The sequence below is a fragment of the Notechis scutatus genome, chromosome 8 (genome assembly GCF_049901735.1).
Source record: "Notechis scutatus isolate UNSWTSFEM ecotype Mainland chromosome 8, rNotScu1.2, whole genome shotgun sequence".
NCBI lineage: Eukaryota > Metazoa > Chordata > Lepidosauria > Squamata > Elapidae > Notechis > Notechis scutatus.
The window spans coordinates 18,604,035-18,629,268 of record NC_142016.1 but is presented as its reverse complement, the minus strand read 5'-3'; the positions used below and the strand labels follow the sequence as shown (position 1 = coordinate 18,629,268).

Genomic DNA, 25,234 nt, shown 5'->3' with positions numbered 1-25,234 from the left:
CGTACTTAAGACTCCTTCTGCTTCCTATTTTCCCAACAACAACCACAACAACCACCCTGTAAGATGGGTTGGCCTGAGAGAGTGGGACTGACCCAAAATCACCAAGCCAGCTTTTGTGCCAAAGGCAGGACTGGAACTCAATTTTCCTGTTTTCTAGCCTGTGCCTTAACCATGAGATCAAACTGTTAGCCCACCATAATCCATTCCTTTTCTAATCAGTTCCAGTTTGGCCCAGTAGATTTTATAGTACAGATTAGCTTTCTCCCAAGTTGCTGCCCTCCAGATGTGCTGGATTTCAAGTCCTGCAATCCCAATCCAATACAGGCCAGGTTGGGGGAGGCTGTTGTATGATATCAGAATAATAAGGCTGGTTACTCACGGTTCATAATGGCTAAACTTACACCTTGGCTTTGCTCAGTGGTGTATTCAGAAGGTTCTGACCAGTTCTAGAGAACCAGTAGTGGAAATTTTGAGTAGTTTGGAGAACCGGCAAATCCCACCTCTGACTGGCCCCGCCCCCATCTATTCTCCGCCTGCCATTGAATCCCAGCTGATCGGCTGGGTCTCCTTTGGTTGCCCTGCACAGGAGAACGGATCTGGAAAGCAGGTTAGTGGGGTGGGGATTTTGGAGTAACCTTCCCCCCAAAGTGGGGAGGGAATGGAGATTTTACAGTATCCCTCCCCTGCCATGCCCACCAAGCCATGCCCACAGAACTGGTAGTAAAAAAATAATTGAATCCCACCACTGGCTCTGTTCTCACAGGATACTTAACCAAATCATTTACAACCTAGCAGTTGCATCTGCACGGCACCATAAACCTGGTTTGGTTTTTTTTGGGTGGCTTAATGTATGGTGCAGATTCAAGCTGGTGGAAATATGCAACAATAAATGGGCCAAGCATGCTGTGTGCTTATAATCCTTGTGTTAAATTTCTTCACCCTTTTGTGCCATCCTAAGTAGTCAAATTTCCCAGCTGCAAAGCTTTGGTTTGTTCCTGCAAATATGTGTTTATTATAAAAGGGCTGCCTTGGCAGGGCACGCCGAGGAGGGTGGTTTATTTCCCTTCCCTTGGCTTGGATGTGGCTTGGTCACAACTTCCTCTCCTCCAAGCTATAGGTAGTTGACAGTGGCCAATTGATACCTTTATTGGCATCGCCTCAGGGGAGCAGTCTTGATGACAATTGTAGATATTCCTTGGCTCCTGTGGGTGTTGTGCATATGCAAAATGGAGGAATGGTAAATTGCAATTAGGTCTTTAGATCTCTTTGAAGCAAAAGGGAAAGATGGAAAATCCTTCCTTCCTTCCTTCCTTCCTTCCTTCCTTCCTTCCTTCCTTCCTTCCTTCCTTCCTTCCTTCCTTCCTTCCTTCCTTCCTTCCTTCCTTCCTTCCTTCCTTCTCACTCTCTTTCTCTCCTTCCTTCCCTCCTTGCTCTTTTTCTTTCCTTCCTTCCTTCCCACTCTTTTTCTCTCCTTCCTTCCTTGCTCTTTTTCTTTCCTTCCTTCCTTCCTTCCTTCCTTCCTTCCTTCCTTCCTTCCTTCCTTCCTTCCTTCCTTCCTTCCTTCTTTCCTTCCTTCCTTCCTTCCTTCCTTCCTTCCTTCCTTCCTTCCTTCCTTCCTTCTCACTCTCTTTCTCTCCTTCCTTCCCTCCTTGCTCTTTTTCTTTCCTTCCTTCCTTCCCACTCTTTTTCTCTCCTTCCTTCCTTGCTCTTTTTCTTTCCTTCCTTCCTTCCTTCCTTCCCAGCCTTCCCCAACGCTCACTTGCCTTTCCTTTTCAAATACCATTCTATCAAGAGTGACCCCTCTAGATATGACCTCCAGCTAGTTAAAAACATGCCCTATCTTGCAGGGAGTAATTTCCAAGGCTGCATTATTGAGGTGGGTGGTGGTTGTATATATCAACCCATCCCAATTCCTTCCCCCCCATTGCTTTCTTCCCCTTATTGCCTGTGTGTGGCTGTTTGTTTTGTCCTTCACATGTTCTGTTCAAAGGCCTTGCTCTGCCCCCCTCCCACATCTGTCCCAAAGCCAAGGCAGACAAATTTAGCTCTTCTGATCTCTCTCTCTCTGCCACAAGCCAGTTCCTTGCCTTTCCCTGGAGTCCCTACAAGCTGTTGATTCTTTTCCTCCAAAGTAAGAGAGTCCTGGTGGGGCAGGCATCAAAGGGTAGGTATATAGGGCCCTGCAGGGTGGGGAGCCAAATATTTTGGGGCCTGAATTTGGGGGGAAATGACACAATAGCACCTCCGACATCACTGTTGGGGCAGGATTGCCCCTAGGAAGGTGAGTCAAGGCGAGTGTGTCAAAAAATAGTCTGATTGCACAGCTGTTGTAGCCGAGTTGGCAGCCTGGGAAAGGAACAAGGGGAACAGAAATGGATTATTTGCTCATGTTGTAGATCTCCTAGACATTATAAGAGAGCTGAATTAATCTACGGCAGCCAAAAATCAGAAGGAATCTGGTAGCAACTTTTCAGACGAGCCAATTTTATTCACAAGTATAGGCTTTGATGAATCACAGCTGACTTTATCAAGTTGACTTCATGAATAACTTTAGTCTGAAAAAAGTGCTACCAGACTCCCGCTGATATTTTATAGATCTATGGTAATAACTTACAGTAGATCATTAAGAATTTCTGAATTGCCAGGTGTTCTAACCTATTTAGGTAGAGAGACAAATGGGTTTGAGTTACATATTGTGCCAAGCATGGGTGCAGCAGTTCCCTTGGTTTGAGTTTACCTACTGTGTCCACCCAACCAATGGTGATTTATTTAAGAAGCTATGATTAAATAAAGTACAGTGAGAGAATGTAATCATTATCCAGGCTGAAAGAAACTAGCTTTCGCTATTTCTGTAGAACTTGATGCTGCTGTACCATCATGCTTGAATCCAAGTGATGGATGAATGGAGAAGAGGCTGGTTTAAGTCTCAATTTGGCCAAAAATGGATTCTGACCACACAGTTTGTTGCTTTCCATGGGTTTTAGTTAAGAATTTGAGATTTGTGGTCTTGTCTCTGCCTCCTTTGTGGTACATCAAAGATTATTTTAATCAATGATGTGCAATGTGTTGAGTGGAGACAACTCTTCACCACCAACTGCAATGTTTTGCAGAGTCTCCCATAACAAGAGGGAAACAAAATGAGATCAGGTGAGGGAAACCTGACGATCTGGTCAATATTGTCCTGTGGTGGATCACCATGGCAAGCTGGAGAAGGTTTTGGTCTGGCTAATGGGAGAAATTACCTTGTTGGACAGGATCTCCCTTTCTTCTGCAGCCAAGCCACCCAGGAAAGGGACTTCCTGTTGGGATTGAAGTGACCTTGTTGATAGAAAGGGAAACTGAGGCAGAGCATGGTAGGAACAAACAAGGATTAAGAAACAATAGGAAGACATACACCATGCCAATTTGATGTCAACAACTATAAATTCAACAGTAAATGAGAAATCTGTTCTCAGGCAGTTTTCTTCCTCCTGTCCTACAATGAAGGCAGATAAATTTATTAAGCTACTGTGGATCTCAATATGTCTGGATGGGCCCAGCTTTGCAATATTTCCAGGAAGCTTCCATCGCATGCTGATTCTTTCCCAATTTTGGACAAAAGCCACCCACCTCATCTATTCTTTCTCATGCGCTCAAGTGCATATGCAATCTTCCAACATCGCAGCTAAGCAGCCTATGACACTCGCTGCAACATTGTATGGTAATGGCCCCCAAGGAAGATGGCTTCAAAGAAAGATAGGCTTTAAAAGGTAGAGATTGAACTGATCCAGGCAGAATAAAGTCTATTGGTGCTTATTGGTCATAACTGTATGTTGCTTTCGGTTTCATGCACAGCATGACCAGGGAATCACAGTGGGCCGCCAGAGGTATGGTTTGGCTGGTGCTTGGATGCACAAAGATGATTAGGGGACGGGAGGCTAAAACATATAAAGAACAGTTGCTGGAACTGGGTATGTCTAGTCTAATGAAAAGAAGGACTAGGGGAGACATGAGAGCAGTGTTCCAATATCTCAGGGGCTGCCACGGAGAAGAGGGAGCCAAGCTATTCTCCAAAGCACCTGAAGGTAGGACAAGAAGCAATGGATGAAAACTAATCAAGGAGAGAAGCAACCTAGAACTAAGGAGACATTTCCTGATAGTTAGAGCAATTGATCAGTGGAACAACTTGCCTCCAGAAGTTGTAAATGCTCCAACACTGGAAGTTTTTAAGAAGAGATTGGATAACCATTTACCTGAAGTGGTGTAGGGTTGCCTGCCTAAGCAGGGGGTTGGACTAGAAGACCTCCAAGGTCCCTTCCAACTATTCTATTCTATTCTATTCTATTCTATTCTATTCTATTCTATTCTATTCTCTCATCCCCTCCCCTCTCCTCTCTTCACACTAATGTGGTTTGATTGGTGTTATGAAGCATGTTATACAAATTTGGCCATTGTGGTTTATTAGAGCCAACCCAGTTTTTCCGAAGCAATGATCACCCCAGCCTTTGAGTGATAAGCTGATGGGGTGATGTGTCTCACCCACTCCAGAAGTGACTGGGCGAGACCAGGACGAACCTTTGAGTTGATTTCACGTACATCAACACTCCATTCGAATTAATAGAATTACCACCCAGCCATGTGTTTAATTATTTCTCCCTTCCGTCGCCTTAGAAAAAAACTTTAAAAACAGACAATAATAACCATTTGTCTGAAATGGTGTAGGGTTTTTCTGCTAAGCAGGGGATTGGACTAGAAGACCTCCAAGGTCCCTTCCAACTCTGTTATTCTGTTCTAATGATACAGAATATTTTGCAAACACCTGTACCTGATTCTTACTTTAACAGACCAGGATTCGGATTAAAATAATTCTTAAACTCTTCAGGCATGTTTTTTTTTGGTCCCGCTGGAAGTTAGCAAGTCACACTGGATGTGTGTCCTGGTAAAATCTTCCCATTTCACGACGGGAGAAGTGAGGTGAACTGAATCCCCAGGAAAAGCTGAAAGTCGCATTTCTTTTTCCATCCAGTTTTGGAAGGAAAATATTATCTAACTCAGAGCAGGAGGCCCAGAGCTCCAAAGACGTAAGACGCTTGCGTTTTTTTTGTTTTTTGTTTTGCACAGGGAAATATTAACCCTGTTTTCTGTTTGTGGTGAAAAACCTATCAGGCCACAAGTGAGCCAAAGGACGGGAGTGTTCCCATTTCCTTTCCTGTTGATTAGCAATGGAAGCCAAGCCTGTTAGCCAAAAGGATGTTTACTGCAAAAAAAAAAAAAAAAAACCTGGCTTGCAGAGTGATACGGAATTGGCATAGGAAAAAAAGAGAAGGGACGGGAGGCTTTGCATACCTGAACCCATCAACCCTCCTTGTTTTACCCTGAAGTAGATACGTACAGGTGCCCCCCCCCCTGCCATTTATAATAGTTCATTTAGTGACCGTTGACGTTACAATGGCACTGAAAAAAAGTGATTTATGACCATTTTTTTAACGCTTACGATCAGGGGTGGGATCAGTGGTAGGATTCAAAAATTTTGTTACTACTGGATCTGTGGGTGTGGCATGGCAGGCGTGGCAGGGGAAGGATACTGCAAAATCCCCATTCCCTCCCCACCCGACTAACCTGTCATGCCCTTGTTGGAGTCTGATTCTGAGGGGGAGATTGAGAAGCTGGCAGAGAGTGGGAGTGTGGCTCTGGTGGCTGTGGAAGAAATGGGAAGGGCACAGTCCGGCTGGGCATTCAGAGGAAGACCCAAGGCCATCCCCTCTTCATCCTAGGGCATGCAGGGAGGAATGGAGAAGGAAGCAACGTGGCTTACGGGAGAGGAAAAGGCCCTGATCCCTTTCATTAGTTGCAGCTGGGAGAACAGGATAAAAGTGGGGCATTTTAAATGGCTCTTTGCTGGAAGCAAAGCGTGCTTTATCTTGGTTGAGGCTTATCTGGGTTTTGGCGTCTTCCCAACTGTGGTTGCTGCATTATCTTGTGGAAGTCTGCAATTTATCATCCTGGCCTGCCGTGTTAATGACTCCAGTATGGTTTGTGTTGGTTTTTTTTTTTTATTTCTAATTATCTTTACTTTTGGTTCGGACTGCATTTACTCTCTTCGTAGACTGTTTTTGGAAGAGTTTGATATCAAGCCGAGGATAATTGGACATTGGGGCCCAAGTTGGAGGCATTAAAGGGAATTTATTCTACTTTTGTGACTGTGTTATTTTTGTGTCATGCTCTGGGTCATCACAAACCTGCTTTCCAGCTCCATTTTCCTATGCCGGGCAACAAAAGAAGAGCCAGCCGATCAGCTGGGACTCAGAGGCAGGCAGGGTAGATGGGGGCAGGGCCAGTCAGAGGCGGGATTTGCCGGTTCTCCGAACTACTCAACGTTTCCGCTACCGGTTCTCCAGAACTGGTCAGAACCTGCTGAATATCACCTCTGGGTGGGATTCTCCCAGCTCGGACCACTTCAGGCGAACCAGTAGTGCCTGTGATCAGTTGGCCCTGCTTGCCCACCCCTGCCTTAGTCTGTTCGTGTTTTGCAGCTCAGCTGCTAAGTGCGGCACAGTGGATTGCCTCGCCTCAGCTCTTTTACTCACCAGGGCTGCCGTAGAAGGTAAGTTTCAGAGCTGTTGTCAAATGCTGCACACGTGCGCGAAGCACCCATTTGGCGCGCGCGTGCATTCTCACCAAACCAGTTGTTACACTGGTTGAATCCCATGACTGCTTACGATCCTTGCGGCATCCTCATGGTCAAGGGTTCAAAATTTGGACGCTCAGCAACTGGTTGCAGTGGTCCTGGGATCAGGCGATCCCCTTTTGCCATCTTCTTATTAAACACAGTCAACAGGGGAAGCTAGATTCACTTGTGGCAAGAAAGGTCGTAAAACGGGGCAAATTCCTTTAACCAATGTTTCGCACAGCCAGAGAAACGTTGGATTCAATGATGGTCATAACTCAAGGACTTCCTGTATATCTTCCAGCAAAATAGGTTTACCATCCCATTTTTAAAATGATTATTGTTTGTTTGTTTGTTTTGACCCGGGGCACGTTTGATTGGGAATCTGCAGGCTCTGGAGAGATACCTAACGCTTTATTTCTCTGGTCTTTTTTGAACATTGTAATAAAGCCACCCAGGGATGGGATGCTACCGGTTCTGCCTGGTTCTATAGAACCTATGGCTCTGAAGAGCAGCAGACACTGAACCAATTCTGTGTTTGCTGCTGTTTGGCCCACCTGCCTGCCTGGGCTCTTACTTGACCTTTATTTCCTGCTTTTTCAACCTCAGCTGTGCCACATGGCACAGCTGAGGTTGAAAAAGCAGGAAAGAAGAGGCTTTTTAAACGCTGCGCACCTGCGTGCTGTGCTTTTCAGCTCTCTGGGCGGCACAGCTTAGGGTTTTTTTTTACATGCGCGCACAGTGCAAAACATAGTCATCGAACTGGTTGTAACACTGCTCGAATCCCACCCCTGAAGCCACCTGAACTATTAAAGCAAGGGATTTTTATGCAGTATGGATAGTCCTTAGCTTACAATAGAAAATCCAGAAGTCTTGGAACATCTTTCAGAGATGAATGCAGATAAAAAAAATATCGGGGATTTTCAATTACTGCAGCAATTGACAATTTTAATACGTACTTTTCATTGAATCTGTGATGAATTTTTTTTTTAAGTCAGAGCATAGAAAATTCTCCAGAGGGCCAAATAAGTACGTAAAGTTCATTCATGACCATTCAAAGTTACGGCATTGGGGGAAAAAAGGGACTTATGACCATTTTCCACACTTACAACGGTTTGCAGCATCCCCGTGGTCACGTGATCAAAATTCAGATGCTTGGCAACGGACTCATACTTACGACGGTTTGCAGGGTTCCAGAGTCACATGATCTCCTTTTGCGACCTATCAAGGAAAGTCAATGGGGAAGCCCAGATTCACTTAACAAACAAACCTAACAAGGGTAGTGATTCACTTAATGACTTAAGGGCTTAAAATGGGGCCAAACTCATTTTAATGTCTCACTTAGCAATAGAAACTTTGGATTCCGTTGAGGTTCGTAAGTTGAGGACTACCTGCAGCGAGTGAGAAATACCGAAGTTTCAGTTTAGTTTTTCCAGTTTGAGGTCTCAGCTTAAGGTCGAAAAGCGTGGATCTCAAGGGCAGGAGCTCATTTGGTCTGTGGGAAAAACTTATTCAGTTGCTTTGTATTTTTAGACGAATATAAAAATATATTTGCGGGTACATGAACTTTAAAAAAAAAAAAAAGCCTGAGAAACAGAGTTGATTATTTCCTTTTAAAAGTTCTTTCTTCCTCTTTTTTTTCTTTGCTGGGAGCTCAGATTTGTAGGGAGAAGTTTTAGTTCAGAGCCCAAAATACAGTATTCCCGTTGATGGGGTTGTTGTAATTGGGCCTCCCGTTGCAACTCCCGTTGTCTCCTGACCACCAGGGTTAGAAAACTGTTTTGTTGTGGTTGTGGTTCACGGAGAGAAATACATTGCAACTTTTGTTTTTGTTTTTCCTGCGAATCCCTATTGTTTTCCCATAAAAGCACCCTAGACCATAAGATGCCTGGACTTGCCAGCTCAGCTTGTGTGTGTGTGTGTGAAGTTGGGCTGCTTTTGATTTCAACAATGCTGATCCCACACACGGACGCACACACGCATACACACCCCTCTCCCCAAATGTCCTGACTAAGCATGGTCCGTAGGCATTTGCAATCTGGAAATTGCCTGGTGGGCAACAGCTGGCAGAAGGGAAGCTGGTTGCCACATCCCTGAGCACCGTGGAGACAGGTTTATCACCTGCAAACATTGCAGGACGTTTTCCTTCCCGCACTGCAAACATTTCACTGCCATAGTAACTGGCCTTTGCCCTCCCTCCAGGGCCAGCTGGGTCATTTCAGAATGTGAAATAATGGGCCCAGCACCAGCTGTTCCAAGCTTGCTTTGCTTCTCCCTCCCTCCAGCTCGGTTTCCTTTCCACCTGGCTGTTTTGGTCTCCCCCCCTCCTTCTCCATGCAGAATGCTTTCCTCTCCAGCTGTTCCAGCAGCTGCAGTCTCATCCTCTCACCTTCTCCCCTCTCTTGTCCATCTTTTCTTCAAATAAAAAAAAAAAACTTTGCAATCGGGAAGATAAACCTTTATAGAACTAGCAATAGTGCTTATATATCGCTTCACAGTACTTTACAGGCAGGGGTGGTATTCAGCCGGTTCTGACAGGTTCTAGAGAACCGGTAGCGGAAATTTTGAGTAGTTTGGAGAACCGGCAAATACCACCTCTGACTGGCCCCGCCCCCATCTCTTCTCTGCCTCCCATTGAGTCCCAGCTGATCATTGGCTGGGTCTCCTTTGGTTGCCCTGCACAGGAGAACGGAGCTGGAAAGCAGGCTAGTGGGGTGGGGAGGGAATGGGGAATTTGCAGTATCCTTCCCCCAGGAGTGGGAGGGAATGCAGATTTTTCAGTATATCCTTCCCCTGGAGTGGGGTGGGAATGGAGATTTTACAATATCCTTCCCCTGCCACGCCCACCAAGCCACGCCCACAGAACCAGTAGTAAAAAAATTTGAATCCCACCACCACTGTTTACAGCCCTCTCTAAGTGGTTTTACAGAGTCATCCTATTGCCCCCAACAACCTGGGTCCTCATTTTACCCACCTCAGAAGGATGGAAGGCTGAGTCAACCTTGAGCCTGGTGGGATTCAAACTGCCAAATTGTAGTCAGCTGGCAGTCAGCAGAAGTAGCCTGCAGTACCGCACTCTAACCACTGCGCCACCATGGCTTATTTTGGAATGTCGCTCCTTTGCGGATTTCCCATTTTTAAAATCCCAAATGCTCCCCCTTCTTCTGACTTTCCTTTTGCTGATTATTATTATTATTATTATTTTGATGTTTGGATTGCTGCTGTTGACAGCTGCCGATGGGACTTGGCAAAGCTCCTGTGCTGAACAGAAGAACGAACCCTAACCCCATGGTGTGTTTTCTTGTCCTGACAGTGCAGTGATTTGGGGAGAGAGGTTATCTGTCGAATTTGGGGTGGCTGCTTCAGCTAAGAAGAGATGGCAAAGGCCCAGAGACTTACCAAGACAGAAAAGTCGTAATCGTAGGGTACTGCAATCCTCGATTTGCAGATGTAATTGAGCCTGGAATTACTATCGTCATTGTGGTCATAAATCAAGACATTATGTGAAAATCCTGACTGGATTTTTCAACATTTTTTTTTGTTTTTGTTCACCAAACAAGTTAATTTTCCCCAATGAATATATATATATTTTGCTAGAAACTGGAATTAAATGCCAGAAACATCGTAAATTATAATCATGTGGCAGTGGGACACTTCAAATAAGCTGTAAACTTAAACTGGTTGCCAAATGCCAATGTGTGATCATATGACTGTGGGAGACAAGGGAGTGTTTGTGGTTATCATACATCAGAAACAGATCATAGATAGCTCTCAGAGGGACATTAGCACTTAGCAATCGCACGTAGACTTATATACCCATTTAAAGTGCTTTATAACCCTCTCTAAGTGGTTTACAGAGTCAGCCTATGGCCCCAAACAATCTGGGTCCTCGTTTTACCCACCTTCAGAAGGATGGAAGGCTGAGTCAACCTTGAGCTTGGTGAGATTCGATCTGCCAAATTGCATACAGCCGGCAGTCAGCAGAAGTAGCCTGCAGTACTGCACTCTGACCACTGCACCACCGCAGCTCATTAAGTGAGTGGTTGCAAGTCAAGGATTACCTTATTGATTGCAGTCGTTGGGAATGTGCAAGAAAAGAGTCGCTTTGCATATGTTTGCATGCCTAGTGGCTAGTACAGGTAGTTCTCAACTTATGACCACAATTGAGCTCAATATTTCTGTTGCTAAGTGAAACATTTGTTAAGTGAATTTTGCCTCATTTGACGATCTTTCTTGGAACGGTTAGTAAGTGAACCACTGCACTGGTTATGTTAGCACACAGGGTTGTTAAGTGGACCTGGCTTCGCCATTGAATTTGCTGGTCAGACCTCTGGACACTGCAACCGTCATAAATGTGAGTCAGTGGAGAAGTATCTGAATTTTGATCACATGACCCTGGGGAGGCCGCAATGGTCGTAAGAGTGAAGAACAGTCATAAGTCACTTTTTCCAGTGACGTTTGTAACTTTGAACGGACGCTAAATGAAGTGTTGTAAGTCGAGGAACTACCTGTACAGTCTTAGTGATTGAGGCATCAAGCTAGAAAACAGGACAGTCCAAGGCCTAGAAATATTCAACCTAGAAATAAGGAGGAATTTTCTGACAGTGAGAACAATCAACCCATGGAACAGAAGTTGCCTTCGGAAGTTGTGGGAGCTTCATCCCTGGAGGCTTCCAAGAAGAGACTGGACTGCCATCTGTCAGAAATGGCGTAGGGTCTCCTGCTTGGGAGGGGGTTGGACTAGATGACCTACAAGGTCCCTTCCAACTCTGTTAATGTATTGAGGATCCTGCCTTAGCCATGAAAGCCACCTGGGTGACCTTGGGCCAGTCCCTCTCTCTCAGTCCAAGCTACCTCACAGGGTTGTTGTGGGGGAAAATATATGGCAGGGAAGGTCTTGGATATGTTATTATTTGTAAAAACAATAAAGGCGGGATAGCAATAAATAAGAAAAAGGGGGCTAAATGAAGAGTGGAAGTGCAGGAATATTGGCGGGAGAATTAGGGGTTGAAAGGAAAGGTTTCTGACTTGCTTTTTAGAATGGGAGCGTTGTGGCCTGCCAGTGGCCAGCAGAGCTGACGGCAGACTCGATCAGTGAGGAGGTTGGGGAGGAATATGGGCCAGTCCTGGAGTCTGGGGAAGGGTCTGATGAGGGCTCTGCATCGGAGGCAGAAATGGGGCCAGGGCCATCAGACAGTTTATCAGCTGCCTTCGGACATCAGTGAGGCAGAAGAACAGCTGGAGCCTGTTCCCAGTGTGCGCAGGCACAGAGCTGCCAGAAGAAGGGAACAGCTAAGGAACAAGGGCCGACTTGGGAATAAAGCCACAGGTGGACAGTGAATGGCCCCTCCCAGAGGGAATTAAAGAGGAGCAAAAAGGAGTGGGGTTTTGCAGGAGACAATTAGTTCATTTGGGTGAAGATCTGTTCCTGCATTTTTGCCAATTATTGTCTGCTACAGTGTGGCCTCTGAAAGATATCAGCCTGGTAACTCTCCAAGCCTGATAAAGGTCTGTAATTGTGGAATATCTTGAAAGACTATTAGCCGGGACTTTGCTGGAGAGGAATTCACTGTAAACTCAATAAAAGGGGTTTATCAGGACGAGGAGTCAGCTTCTTGCTGTTGGAGAAGCCTAGGGTGCTTCATGTGACATACATTTTGTCCCCTTATTGTAGGCGTGGATGAGATCTCCCAGATGTCTTAGCCAAATACAGTCTGATGGGAATTGTAGTTCAGCAACATCTGGCATTTCCATCCAGCCATAAAGACAGAGACAATTTGCTATTTCCAAAGTGGGAAGTCCCCATTTCCTACCGTGTTTCTCCAACAATACGGCCTCCACCAATAGGAAGCCCCACCATGTTTTATTGGCATAAAATAAAATTAAGCCCCTCCCCCAAATTAAGCCCCATATTAAACATGCGAAATGGAGGGGGAGAGCGGGGGCTTGCCGTTAGTAAGTACTTTTGTTGCATGCCCGGATATGGTGCTTCCTGCGTTGGTGGGGCACTTCATATCGGAGATCCTGCCAGGGCCCGCCAGAGCCGGGGGCTGGGCAGCTGGGAGGGCGCGGGCCCCCGCCCTCGCCCCCGTCCGGGCGGGCGCCCCGCCCCGTGTCGGGCTCGGGTGGGCTGCCTGCGCGGCTCAGCCCCTGCGCCGCCCGCCTGGCCCTTTGGGGGAAGCGCTGGCAAGGGGCGGGGCGCGGGGGCGGCGGGCCGGCCCCCCGGGGCTGCCCTCGGCGGGGAGGCGAAACACAGCGGGCGGGCGCCTGAAGGCCCTCAGGGCTCAGGCGGGGGGTTGACTTCGCGCCACGCCGGCAGCGGAGAGGCCGGGCCCGAACCCAAGGTCTCCGAAATCCACTGTTGCCGCCGCCCACCCACCCGAGGATGCAAGGGGGAAGTCACCCCGAAGCGTCCCTAGTTTTTGGGGTCAAAAAAGGCCCGGCCTTAGGCGTGAAAGCAACCCAAAGCACAGACTATGGGTTGAGTGTTTCACAGTTGGGTTACGTGCTCCAACTCAACGGCTTTGTTCCATCCAGGAACCTGACTGTCCTTTCTGTATTTTATCTCCTCTCATCTTGTAGACATGTGGCTCCTCCTTCCTCTTTGTGGGATCTTCATAGCAAACTCAGCGGCAGGTAAGTCTGGTCTTGGAGGACTTAACGACAGAAAGTGAGAACGCTGCCTTTCAGAAACACACGTATACACACAAGCAAACCCATCCCACTGTATAAGGGTTGCGGTGGTGCAGTGGTTAGAATGCGGTACTGCAGGCTACTTCTGCTGCCTGCCGGCTGCCTGCAATTTGGCAGTTCAATTCTCACCGGGTTCAAGGTTGACTCAGCCTTCCATCTTTCCAAGGTTGGTAAAATGAGGACCCAGATTGTTGGGGGGAAATAAGCTGACTCTGTAAACCGCTTGGAGAGGGCTGTAAAGCACTGTAAAGCGGTATATAAGTCTAAATGCTATTGCTATTGCTATCCTGCCTAGCACAAAAACACTGAGACATAAAGATGCCATAATCCGAGTCTTGGATTGGCTGGGTTTTTCTAAACCCACCTTCTTTATACAACTTTATATGGATTGTCCTCGGTTTACAACAGTTCACTTAGTGACAGTTCAAAATTACAATGGCACTGAAAAAAAGTGACATGACTATTTTTCTTACTGTTGACCATTGCAGCATCCGCATGGTCATGTGATTTACATTCGGCTTCTTGACAACCGACTCACATTTATGACGGTTTGCAATGTCCAGGGGGGCATGGGATCCCCTTTTTGTGACCTTCTGACCAGGAAAGTCAATGGGGAAGCCAGGCTCACTTAACAACCGTGTGTCGGGGCTCCAACAAATCTTGATTTAACCACTGCTGATTTAACCACAACTGATTTAACAACTGCAGTGATTCACTTAACAACTATGGCAAGGAAAGTCCTAAAGTGGGCCAAAACTCACTTAATAAATGTCTCTCTTTAGCAACATAAATTTTGAGCTCAATTGAAGTCATAAGATGAGGACTACCTGTACTTTGTGAAACTTAAGATACCAAAACTTCTTAGCAATTGCCCGTTCCAAGGGATGCATATTATATTTTGAAGGTTAGTTCTAGTCAATACTCACTGCCTGTCCTGCTGTGCTTTTAAAGTGTTGGGTGTCTACTTCTCCGCCCCAGGACAACTCAAGGTGACACAAAAACGACGGAATTGTGCCTTGTGACACCGTGAGACAAACTCTGACCTTTTGAACTCGAGTCCAGACAATGGAGGCAGATATGGAAGCTCCGTGGCGTGTGTTGCAAAGCATAGGGATTTCCCAGCCACCCATGGACTCTTGGACACCTTATTTGTAGATAACCTGTCTGCCTGAGGTTTTGAGAATTGAAATTCAAAAGCTGTTTTAGAATATTGATCTGATCTTTAAGGGAAGGCAGGATATATTTTTTCCCCCTTTTGAATCAATGTAACTTTATATCCTGAGAAATCTCACCTACCTTTGGGGTTAGGATTATTTATTACTTGTATAATAGTAATGATGGTGAAAGAGTTGGTGACATTAAAAGTGAGTTTTTGACTCCCCACTGAGACATGATGGTTGTAATTTTGAAAGTCCAGTTTCATTCCCATGCAAAGAATAACAAAGTGTATAGAATGCACAGACTGAATTGACTAGGATTACACATCATGCTAAACCATGGTTTTTAAGATGATAATTATGATACATTACACAGCTGTAGTTCACAGCATGTCCAAGTCAGTGTATTCACCTTTGTCAATTTTTAGATATATAGACTTCAGTTCCCAGGATGCCCTGCTAATGGGCTTGTTGCTAAGAATTCTGGGAACTGAGAAGCATACATTTAGAACCAATGGAAAAAAATATATCTGTAGCTCAAGGTTGAACTGTGGAGCCCTTGGTGCTCTCTGAGTTTGGTTGTTTGCTTCCAGACGTTTCATTACCCATTAAGGTAACATCTTCAGTTTAGAAGATGACAAAGTTGGGAAATCCAGTGTTAATCCAATCGAACTCTTACGAATTAGATGAAGGGTCTTCAAACTTGGCAAGTTTAAGACTTGTGGACTTCAACTCCCAGAATTCCTGAGCTAACATGACTGGAGGAGGAATTCTGGGAGTTGAAGTCCACAAGTCTTAAAGTTGTCAAGTTTGAAGACCCCTGGATTAGTTGAATGAGTTAAATCCAGTCATTGGGCCAAACTTGTACATTAAAATGATGCTGTGAGTTAAAACCAATTTATCCAGAATTAGTTGCATCTCAGCTATCGTAAAAGGGGTTGAACGGAGCTACATTTCAACCAAGTAGGCATGAGATCTTGTTTAAAGTATTTATTTATTTACAGCGGCTGACTTCAGTACTGCTTTTGACTTCCCTTAACTAGAACAGAGGGGGAAGAACTCCGTGTGTTCATCAGCCTTCTCTATTCTTCAGCGGCGAGACATTCGTTTCTGAGGAATAAGTCAGTGGAACATATGAAAAGGCAACGTACATGAAAGCGGTACCAGTTCTTCAGCTTTGAAACGGTTGAAAAGTAAAATAGCTTAAGAACAGCGATCCGTTGTAAAATAACAAAATAGCCCACAGTGTGAGGGGAGAAAAATAGCAGTAGCACTTAGACTTATATACTGCTTCACACAGTGGTGGGATTCCAATTCTTTTACTACCGGTTCTGTGGGTGTGGCTTGGTGGGTGTGGCATGGCGTGTCTTGGTGGGCATGGCAGGGGAACGAGACTGCAAAATCCCCATTCCCTCCCCACCCCACTAACCTGCTTTTCAGCTCCGTTCTCCTTTGCAGGGCAACAAAAGAAGACCCAGCTGGGACTCAATGGGAGGCGGAGAATAGATGGGGGCGGGGCCAGTCAGAGGTGGCATTTGCTGGTTCTCCGAACTACTCAAAATTTCCGCAACCGGTTCTCCAGAACTGGTCAGAACCTGCTGAATACCACCTCTGGCTTCGAAGTGCTTTTACAGCCCTCTCAAAGTGTTTCATAGAATCAGTTTATTGCCCTCAACAATCTGGGTCCTCATTTTACCGACCTTGGAAGGATGGAAGGCTGAATCAATCATGAGCCGGTCAGAATTGAACTGCTGGCAGTTGGCAGTCAGCAGAAGTAGCCTGTATTCTAACCACTGCGCCACTATGGGTCTTATATAAACACACACACACACACACACACACACACACATATATATATATATATATATATATATATATATATATATATATATATATATATATATATATATAAACATAGACAGAAATGAAAAGATCTGAAACATATGGGCAAGGTGAAGCTTTTAAAAATAAATAGGGAATGAATACAGATAATTCTGAGACTTATGACCACAATTGCATGGATAGATGTCCCGGTTTAAATGCTGACTTCTATGCAACGATTTAAAACATTGTGTGTCCCAACCCTTGGCAACTTTAAGTTAAGTGGACTTCAATTCCCAGAATTCCCCAGCCACCCAGTCTGGCTGGGGAACACTGGGAGTTGTAGTCCACGTAACTTAAAGTTGCCAAGGGTTGGGACACACTGATTTAAGAGGCGAGGCATGCAAGGTCAACTCTGCTAGACTGGCCATAGGAGAAAACGAAGAACATAATAAATGGGTGAGTTTGTGTAGAAAAGTTTTAGCTCTTACTATATTTGCAGATGGTGGAAGCCTTTGAGATTAAACATATGTCCTGCTGGGTTTCAAAGGAGCTAAAACAAATAATCTGCTGACTCTTTTTCCCCCTTCTAATCACGATTAGAAAAACAGATAAGATAATCTTTATTGTCATTTTTTTTTTAACTTATCTGTTTTTCTAATTTTGATGACAGCTCCCTCGCCTAAACTGGTTGGGGAGCACAGTTAAGGCTGTCGTTGGGTCTTTCATAATTCATCTCCTTGTTCATCTTTCAGAGTCCCCCCAGGATGAACCTCATGACCCCTTCAATTATGGTAAGTTAATCATTCCTGAAAGCTTGTCTGGGGCCTTGGGAGCCAATGCAAATTGCTACAACCGGCAGAGTTAGGAAACAAAGCACAGGAAAAAGGGAAACAAAAAAAAACTCCGAAGGATTCCTCTTGTTTTTATTTAATATGGAAAGAGGCGGATGATTCTGAGGATCACAATAATGCTTTTAGAGAAGGATCCCTTTTCTTTGGACTTTCTTTGAAAAAACACTCACCTGACCTCTACTAAAAAGCTAGTATTAGATCTTTGGATGCAAATGGAATTGTGTTCCTTTCCTCTACTTCCCTTCTTGCGTTACGAAGTTAATAGGACAACAACACAGAAGAAGAGAAGTGGGGAAAGATGTCCACAATAATTTGCTGATTTAGGAACTGAAGTAGAACGCCTCTGGAATCCACTTATATTTTTTTAATTTATCCCACCTTGAGTCTCCTTTCATGCCTAAGGCGGGACTAGAATTCCCAGTCTCTTGGTTTCTACGCTAGCACCTTAACCACTACACCATGCGGGCTCTCCATTTGCAGACAATCCCAACATAATAAAACCATGGTAACACATGTGCTTGACTTTGTCCCCATGGAGCTGTCCTCCTCTTGGCCTTGTCCATGAGGGAGGTGGCTTATGGCATCCTTGTTCGGTTAGGGTGTGAACGCTAAGTGGAATGCCCCTCCTAAGCATAACAATGCATTTACGAGTCTGTCAATGATATCCATTTTGCTCTCCAAATTCATGGAGTCCTAACCCTAACCGTAAGGCTAAGGGATCGGGCAAGAGCTCATAAAATAGGAAGGGGAGGGATCAGTGATGGAGATGGCTCAGGAATGGATGGACCACACTTCACCCCTCCCGTGGGTTTTCGGCCTATAGAAATAGGGTTCTTGGTTCTAATTCCAGGCTATGTTCTATTCCTCGCATGACAAACTCATTTTTTTCCCCCTCGCACCAGATTACTATTCGCTGAGAGTTGGAGGCTTGGTGTTTGCCGTTGTCCTGTTTCTGATGGGCATCCTCATTATTCTTAGTGAGTAGCTACCATCCAGTGGTTGCCCAGGAAAGGGGGAGGCTTAGTGGGTTGGCATCAGAATACCTGTTGAACAATACAGAGTGTGTTCAAGGAAAGCACTAGTGTGGTTTGGTTGAGTCTGAGGTCTGAACCAGGGGTGGGATTTTACCAGTTTCACCTATTCGCGAGAACCGGTTGTTAACATTCTAAGCAGTTTGGAGAACCGGTTGTTAGAAGAAATTACTGGCCTAATCCTGTAAGGAAGGCAGGAAGGAAACATTCTGGTGTTGCTTACAGAAACTGCCTCTCCGTTAACCCTTATTACATTCTTGGCAGGACTAGACTTCCTGTCTCAGGAACGTCTCTGGATTTTTTCCCCTTCTTTGCTGGTATTTTGCTTGTGTGAAGTGATCATTCAAAGTTACAATGGCACTGAAAAAAGTGACTTATGACCGTTTTTCACACTTACGACTGTTGCAACATCCTCACAGTCATGAGAGGCCAGGCGAGGAGATGCGTGCCTCGATGTGAGTGATGTTGAGTTGGCCATGCCCAGCCAATAACATGCCCACCAAGCCACACCCACCACCTAAGCCACGCCCACAGAACCGGCTGTTAAAAAATTTGAATCCCACCCCTGGTCTGAACCCAACAATCACACTGTGGTATCCAAGTCTTACGCCTGTAAAATAAAATGTGTCATAGATCAGGGGGTCTTCAACCTTGGCAACTTTAAGACTTGTGGACTTCAACTCCCAGAATTCCTCAGCGCTCCAACACTGGAGTTTTTTTAAGGGATGGGACAGCCATTTGTCCAGAATGGTATAGAATCTCCTGCTTGAGCAGAGGATTGGACTAAAAGACCTCCAAGGTCCTTTCCAGTATCTGTTATTCTATTAAATGGCGCTTCTCACCAAAATAATCCCCTCATCCCTGCTCAGATTCTTTTGGGATCCTTACTCAACTCTTCTTTCTCTCTTCCTCTCCTAGGCCGGCGCTGTCGTTGCAAGTTCAACCAGCAGCAAAGGTAAAAATCCACCCATAAAGTTACTTTGGAGGGGGTGTGGAACTTATCAGAATTGTTTCAAATGGACGAAGGAGGACAGTATGAAAAAAAGTGTGTGTGGGGGGAGCCAAATAGCGGTGACGTATTTTTGCAATGTTTTGTGATGTGGTTCAGATATCTTAATTATTTGGAGACTGTTGAAATGCCCCTGCTTCGTCTTTATTCTCTTTTATTTCCGTTTTCTTTCATCCCCCCGCTGGGGAAGAATCTGGCCAGCACAAGGATTCATTCTCTGAATTAGTACATCTGCTGATAATTGCTTCCTTTCTCTCGATGCTGGGATTGGAAGCAGGGAGAGAAAGGGGCATTAGAAGGTTAACTACTTGTAAGGCATGATGTCGATAATTACCCAATAAACGAGCTTTTAATTTTGACCCTTTGTAGAAATATTCAGATGATACACCATAAAATGGAGATTTGGAAGCGGTGGGGTGCTAGCAGCAAATAAGAGTGGTGAAAAGTGGGAAGAAAAGAGTATCACAGATTGTTTAAAGAGAAGGGCTGATTCATCAATTCCCTAGCTAACTTTGGCCATCATAGAAGCAGTTGAATCTACAGCAGCCTTTTCACATCTGGCATCCTTCAGAGGTAACTGCGCTATAATTGCAGATACTTCGGAGGTTTCCAGGTTGGGAAAAGCTTGTAAGTATCCAGGATGGGCTACCATTATGTCCAGATATCTCTGTCAACCCAGAAATGATACAAATGCTGTCATTTGCACAGTGAAATTATAATGCAGAGACATTATTTTCCCCTATTGTTCCTCCCACACAGATTCATTCATTCATTCATTTGTTACATTGATATGCTACCCATCTCACTGTGCAAATTGACTCTGGACAGTTTAATGTACAATTAAGATGCTGTAGAAAGGCTGCTGGAAAGGAACTATGGGGGCGCAGTGGTTAGAATGCAGTATTGCAGGCTGACTCTGCCCACTGCCAGGAGTTTGATCCTGACCAGCTCAAAGTTGACTCAATCTTCCTTCCGAGGTGGGTAAAATGAGGACCCAGATTGTTGGGGGCAAATAGGCTGATTCTGTAAACCACTTAGAAAAGGTTGTGTTCTTGTTGGTGGTTGCGAAGTTGTGTCCGACCCATTGCAACCCCATGGGCAACGTTCCTCCAGGCCTTCCTGTCCTCTTCTGGAGTCCATTTAAGCTCACACCAACTGCTTCAATGGCTCCATCCAGCCACCTCCTTCTCTTCCATCCCCTTCTTCTTCTATTGCCCCTCAATCTTTCACTGTAAAGCAGCATATAAGTCTAAGTGCTATTGCTACCGTATCAAAAAGCAACAACAAATGAAAATGAAATATTTTCCAAGGGATGTAATTAGTATTTTCCAATTCTTAAAACTCAAAGGTCTGGTTTACATGATAGGGATCCCACCTCTCCCCGCCTTCAGATATAGATAGTCCTCGTTTAGCGACCACAGTTGAGCCAAGCAGCTCTGTTGTTAAGGGATGTGCTCCTTAACATGTGCTTTCCTTTTTCCACTCCCCTGCCCTCTGTGGGATGCTCACCAAGGGGCTAGGGTAGCCATCCTGAAGCTGACAAAACTACAGGTGGTCCTCAACTTACAACAGTTCATTTAATGACCATTTGAAATTACAACGCCACTGAAAAAAGTGACTTATGGCCAGGGGTGGGATTCAAATTTTTGAACAACCGTTTCTGTGAGTGTGGCTTAGTTGGTGGGCATGGCTTGGTGGTCATGTGACTGGGTGGACGTGGCTTGGTGGTCATGTTATTGGCTGGGCGTGGCCAACTCAATATCACTCACATCGAGGCACGCATCTCCTCGCCTGGCCTCTCATGACTGTGAGGCTGTTGCAACAGTCGTAAGTGTGAAAAACGGTCATAAGTCACTTTTTTCAGTGCCACTGTAACTTTGAATGGTCACTCCACACAAGCAAAGTACCAGCAAAGGAGGGAAAAAAAACTCCAGAGATGTAGACAAGAAGTCCAGTCCTGCCAAGAATGTAATAAGGGTTAGCGGAGAGGCAGTTTCTGTAAGCAACACCAGAATGTTTCCTTCCTGCCTTCCATACAGGATTAGGCCAGTAATTTCTTCTAACAACCGGTGCTCCAAAATGCTTAGAATGTTAACAACCTGTTCTAGCGAATAGGTGCAAACTGGTAGAATCCCATCCCTGGTTATGGCCGTTTTTCAGATCGTTGTGGCTTCCCCATGGTCATATGATCAAAAATCAGATGCTTGGCAACTGATTCATATTTATGACCATTGCTGTGTCCCAGGGTCATGTGGTCCCCTTTCTGAGAAACAAAGTCAATGGGGAAGCCAGATTCATTAACAGTGGTGTTAACTTAACAACTACAATGATTCACTGAACAAATGTGGCAAGACAAGTTGTAAAAAGGGGGCAAAACTCACTTAACAAATGTCTCACTTAGCAACAGAAATTCTGGGCTCAGTTGTGTCCGCATATCTTCTGTTTTGCCTCTTCGCCATTCCCTTTCCATTTGGAATGCTCACCTTGGCACTGAGATAATTAGTAAGAAGGGAATTAATGTTTGTTCCTCCATTCATTGGAGAAGGAAGGAAGTCTGAACGCAGTGGGGAATATACATTGCAGCCCCAAGGGTTCTATTCTATGCAAAAGCCCGGTATATTCCCCATTGTATGCTGGCTTACTCTCTTGTAATCCCTTTTTTTCCAATCTCTCCACTCTGTATGGTATTCAGCTTTGTTCGGGTATTTTCCCACGTCATTGTAGTTGTGCTTTTAAAGTTGTAGCAACGTTTCAGCAGAATCTCATCTGCCATCATCTGTATTCTGTATTCTGTATTCTGTATGTATGTATGTATGTATGTGTATATATATGTGTATATGTGTGTGTGTGTGTGTGTGTGTGTGTGTGTGTGTGTATGTATGTATATATATATATATATATATATATATATATATATATATATATATATATATATATATATATATATACACACACACACACCTTTAGTATGCTGAATCGTTATTCCTTTTGGATGTCAGCAGGGGACGCTGCAGCATAGCTTTTATACAAAAAACCCCACTCTCTATCCCTGTGTAAGTCCCGCACCCAGTGACATCATCCCTGAGCCGCCTGCATTGATACTGCTGCCTCTCTTTTCAGCCAGAACAATTCCCAGCTCGCTGCATTCTGAGGATTTATCAAGGCAAGATTTTCAGCCTTCCTCTGGCCTGAATACACAGCACAAAAGGATGCAGTGCAAGAGAGGAAAAATAAAGAACGCAACGTGCCAAATTTCTAACATTACAAAGTTTTCCTGGTGACCGTTTGCAAGGGGCCAAATTTGATGTCCCAAAGGTGCTTCCCCCCCCCCAAAGAGGCAACTGGACTTTCTGGTTTTTCTTGGAAGACGTTTCACTTCTCATCCCAGAAGCTTCTTCAGCTCTGGTTGTACAATAGGGGTTGTACAATAGGGGTATCCAAGCTTGGCAACTTTTAAGACTCGTAGACTTTGACTCCCAGAATTCCTCTCTTGCTGGCTGGGGAATTCCGGGAGTTGAAGTCCCCAAGTCTTAAAGTTGCCAAGCTTGGACCAACCCCAAGTGTCCAATCAGCTGAAATAGTTCTTTAAAAGGAAAAAAAAATACTGTAAAGATAGGAGCGTGCAGAGCTTATATGGGTTTGTGGTGTACAGAATACATTGGAAGGTACTGCTGTAAACCTGTTCTGCATGCAAAGAATTTTCACTGTCTGGTGTGATGATAGCCCAAGAGGTGGAAACCCAGTGTGATGGTTTGGTTTTGTCTCCAGGACCGGAGAACCGGATGAAGAGGAAGGAACTCTGCGCAGCTCCATCCGGCGTAAGAGCCAGCCTGTGGCCGCACCCACCCTCTGTTTCCCTTTTCTCCTGGGGGAGAACGTTTCCTGGGCCAGGGAACTTTTTAAAAATTATTGTTTTTTATATATTTATTTCAAAGGATTTCAAACTCTTACTTAAGCAAAGGGAACAAAAGAAAGAAAACTGACTTTGCTTTTAGAATGGAATGGAACGGAATAGAAAATGGAAAATGGAAAATAGAATAGAAGAACAGAGTTGGAAGGGACCTTGGAGGTCTTCTAGTCCAACCCCATCCTTAGGCAGGAAGTCCTATACATTTCAGACAAATGGTTATTCAATTTCTTCTTAATATCATCATAGACCAGCATTAAGTTTGGTAATACGTAAGGAAATCTCTGATCTCTTAGACATCCTTTAAAACAGTGGTCCCCAACCTTTTTATGCCGCGCCCGGTACCGGCATCAGCTGGGCGCCGCGCCCGGTCGGCATCAGCTGGCGCCGCATCTTGTTTTGATGAAAAGTGCTTCCGGTGAGCTTTCTATCCGGAAAAGCTCACCGGAAGCACTTTTCATCAAAACAGTTGGCGGCGCCAGCAAGCCAGCGGCCCGGTAGGATTTGTTCCACGGACGGTACCGGTCCGCGGACCGTGGTTGGGGACCCTGCTTTAAAAGTCTGATTAATTTGTGCATTGGACAGTTTTCAAACTAGGAGTCCCTTTGGGGCAGCACAGAATTGGCCAGTGGAAATTAGGAATCTTCTACAGGATGGTGAAACAGTTGCCTATTTATATTTGCTGCATCTGGCATTCTGAGCCAAGATGGTTTTTAAAACTGTTTGGGTATATCATGCCACAGACACCGGAGGAAACAGACACGTCTTAGCTTAAAGTGTGTTTGCTGAAGGAAAGAATAAATCGCTTCAGGAAAAGGCCTTTTAAAAACTCAGACTTTTTTTTTTTTGGAATTCTCACTAGGTTTATCCACAAGGATGAGATAGAAGACATCATAACTGGTGAGTTGTTTGCAGATTAAATGAAAAATGACCCTTGTGATCAACTTCAGTTTGATTCTCTTCACTCTTGTGGTTTCTACCATCAATTGCCATCTTCGTTGCTCTGTGCAAAATGCAACATTTAGTTCCCCTTTCTTCCCCCTTTTCTTCTTCTGTAATATCTAAATGGTCTCAAGAACAGAGGATTTGTTCACGTAGACACTATATTGATTCTAAAAAGAGAGCTAGCTTTGTTTGTCATCTGTTTAAAAAAAGGAGGGCATCTTGCTTCCTTGATGACATGACATTGGAGGCAGGCGAGACATGTCTTTCCCTTGTCTAAATTTCCTATTTGGGGGGTAGAAAAGAACAGCTTGTCTTAATTTTCAGGATTATCTTCTTTTGGACCTCTGTGGTAGGTATGCCATTTGATGACCTCAGCAATAATCAAGTGGAAATAAAGCATGCACTGGGGTTGAAGGTCCAAGCCCTTCAGCTCCCACGTTCCCACAATTGTGCCGAGGATTTAAACATGAAAAACCAGGATCTCACTGCAATTGTGTGATTGCAGCAACAATTCTCTTTTTCGAAAATGGGCGAGGAATTATACGAAAGGATCTGTGTGAGATGTGGAGAGCAGCGCCACCATCTGCCACAGGGGTGTCAAACTCACGTCATCACGTTGTTGTCACGTGACATATTGCATCTTCTACCCCCTTCACTAAAATGGGGGTAGGGGTGGCCAGCGCATGACACATCCGGCCCGTGGGCTGCGAGTTTAACACCCCTGATCTACCAGGTGGAGAACTGGGTCTCTTAGGCTCCATCTGGAGTCACCTTTTTCAGCTGCACACTTTAAATTGTGTGCTTGCACATACGAACCTGTCCAAAATGACATCCTATTTGTTCCACGTGGCTCATGCTGCAGAGGTGGGTATTCAGCAGGTTCTGACCACTTCTGGAGAACCGGTAGCGGAAATTTTGAGTAGCTCGGAGAACCGGCAAACACCACTTCTGACTGGCCCCGCCCCCATCTATTCTCTGCCTCCTGAGTCCCAGCTGATTGGCTGGGTCTTCTTTGGTTGCCCTGCACAGGAGAACGGAGCTGGAAAACAGGTTAGTGGGGTGGGCAGGGAACGGGGATTTTGCAGTATCCTTCCCCAGCCAGGCCCACCAATCCAGGCCCACCAAACCATGCCATGCCCACCAAGCCACACCCACAGAACCAGTAGTAAAA

At 45.1% G+C, this 25,234-nt stretch overlaps 1 protein-coding gene across 1 annotated transcript in view; it reads left to right on the top strand.

The window, feature by feature from the left end:
• The window catches only part of LOC113423727 (phospholemman-like), a 36,536-nt gene that overhangs the window by 6,348 nt on the left and 4,954 nt on the right, over positions 1-25,234 (top strand). Inside the window, exons 2-6 of the mRNA XM_087970908.1 lie at positions 13,229-13,282; positions 17,073-17,111; positions 18,074-18,148; positions 19,121-19,157; positions 23,981-24,018. Of these exons, the coding sequence (XP_087827034.1) occupies positions 13,231-13,282; positions 17,073-17,111; positions 18,074-18,148; positions 19,121-19,157; positions 23,981-24,018 (241 nt within the window). The 5' untranslated portion in view covers positions 13,229-13,230. The remainder of the gene's footprint in view (positions 1-13,228; positions 13,283-17,072; positions 17,112-18,073; positions 18,149-19,120; positions 19,158-23,980; positions 24,019-25,234) is intronic.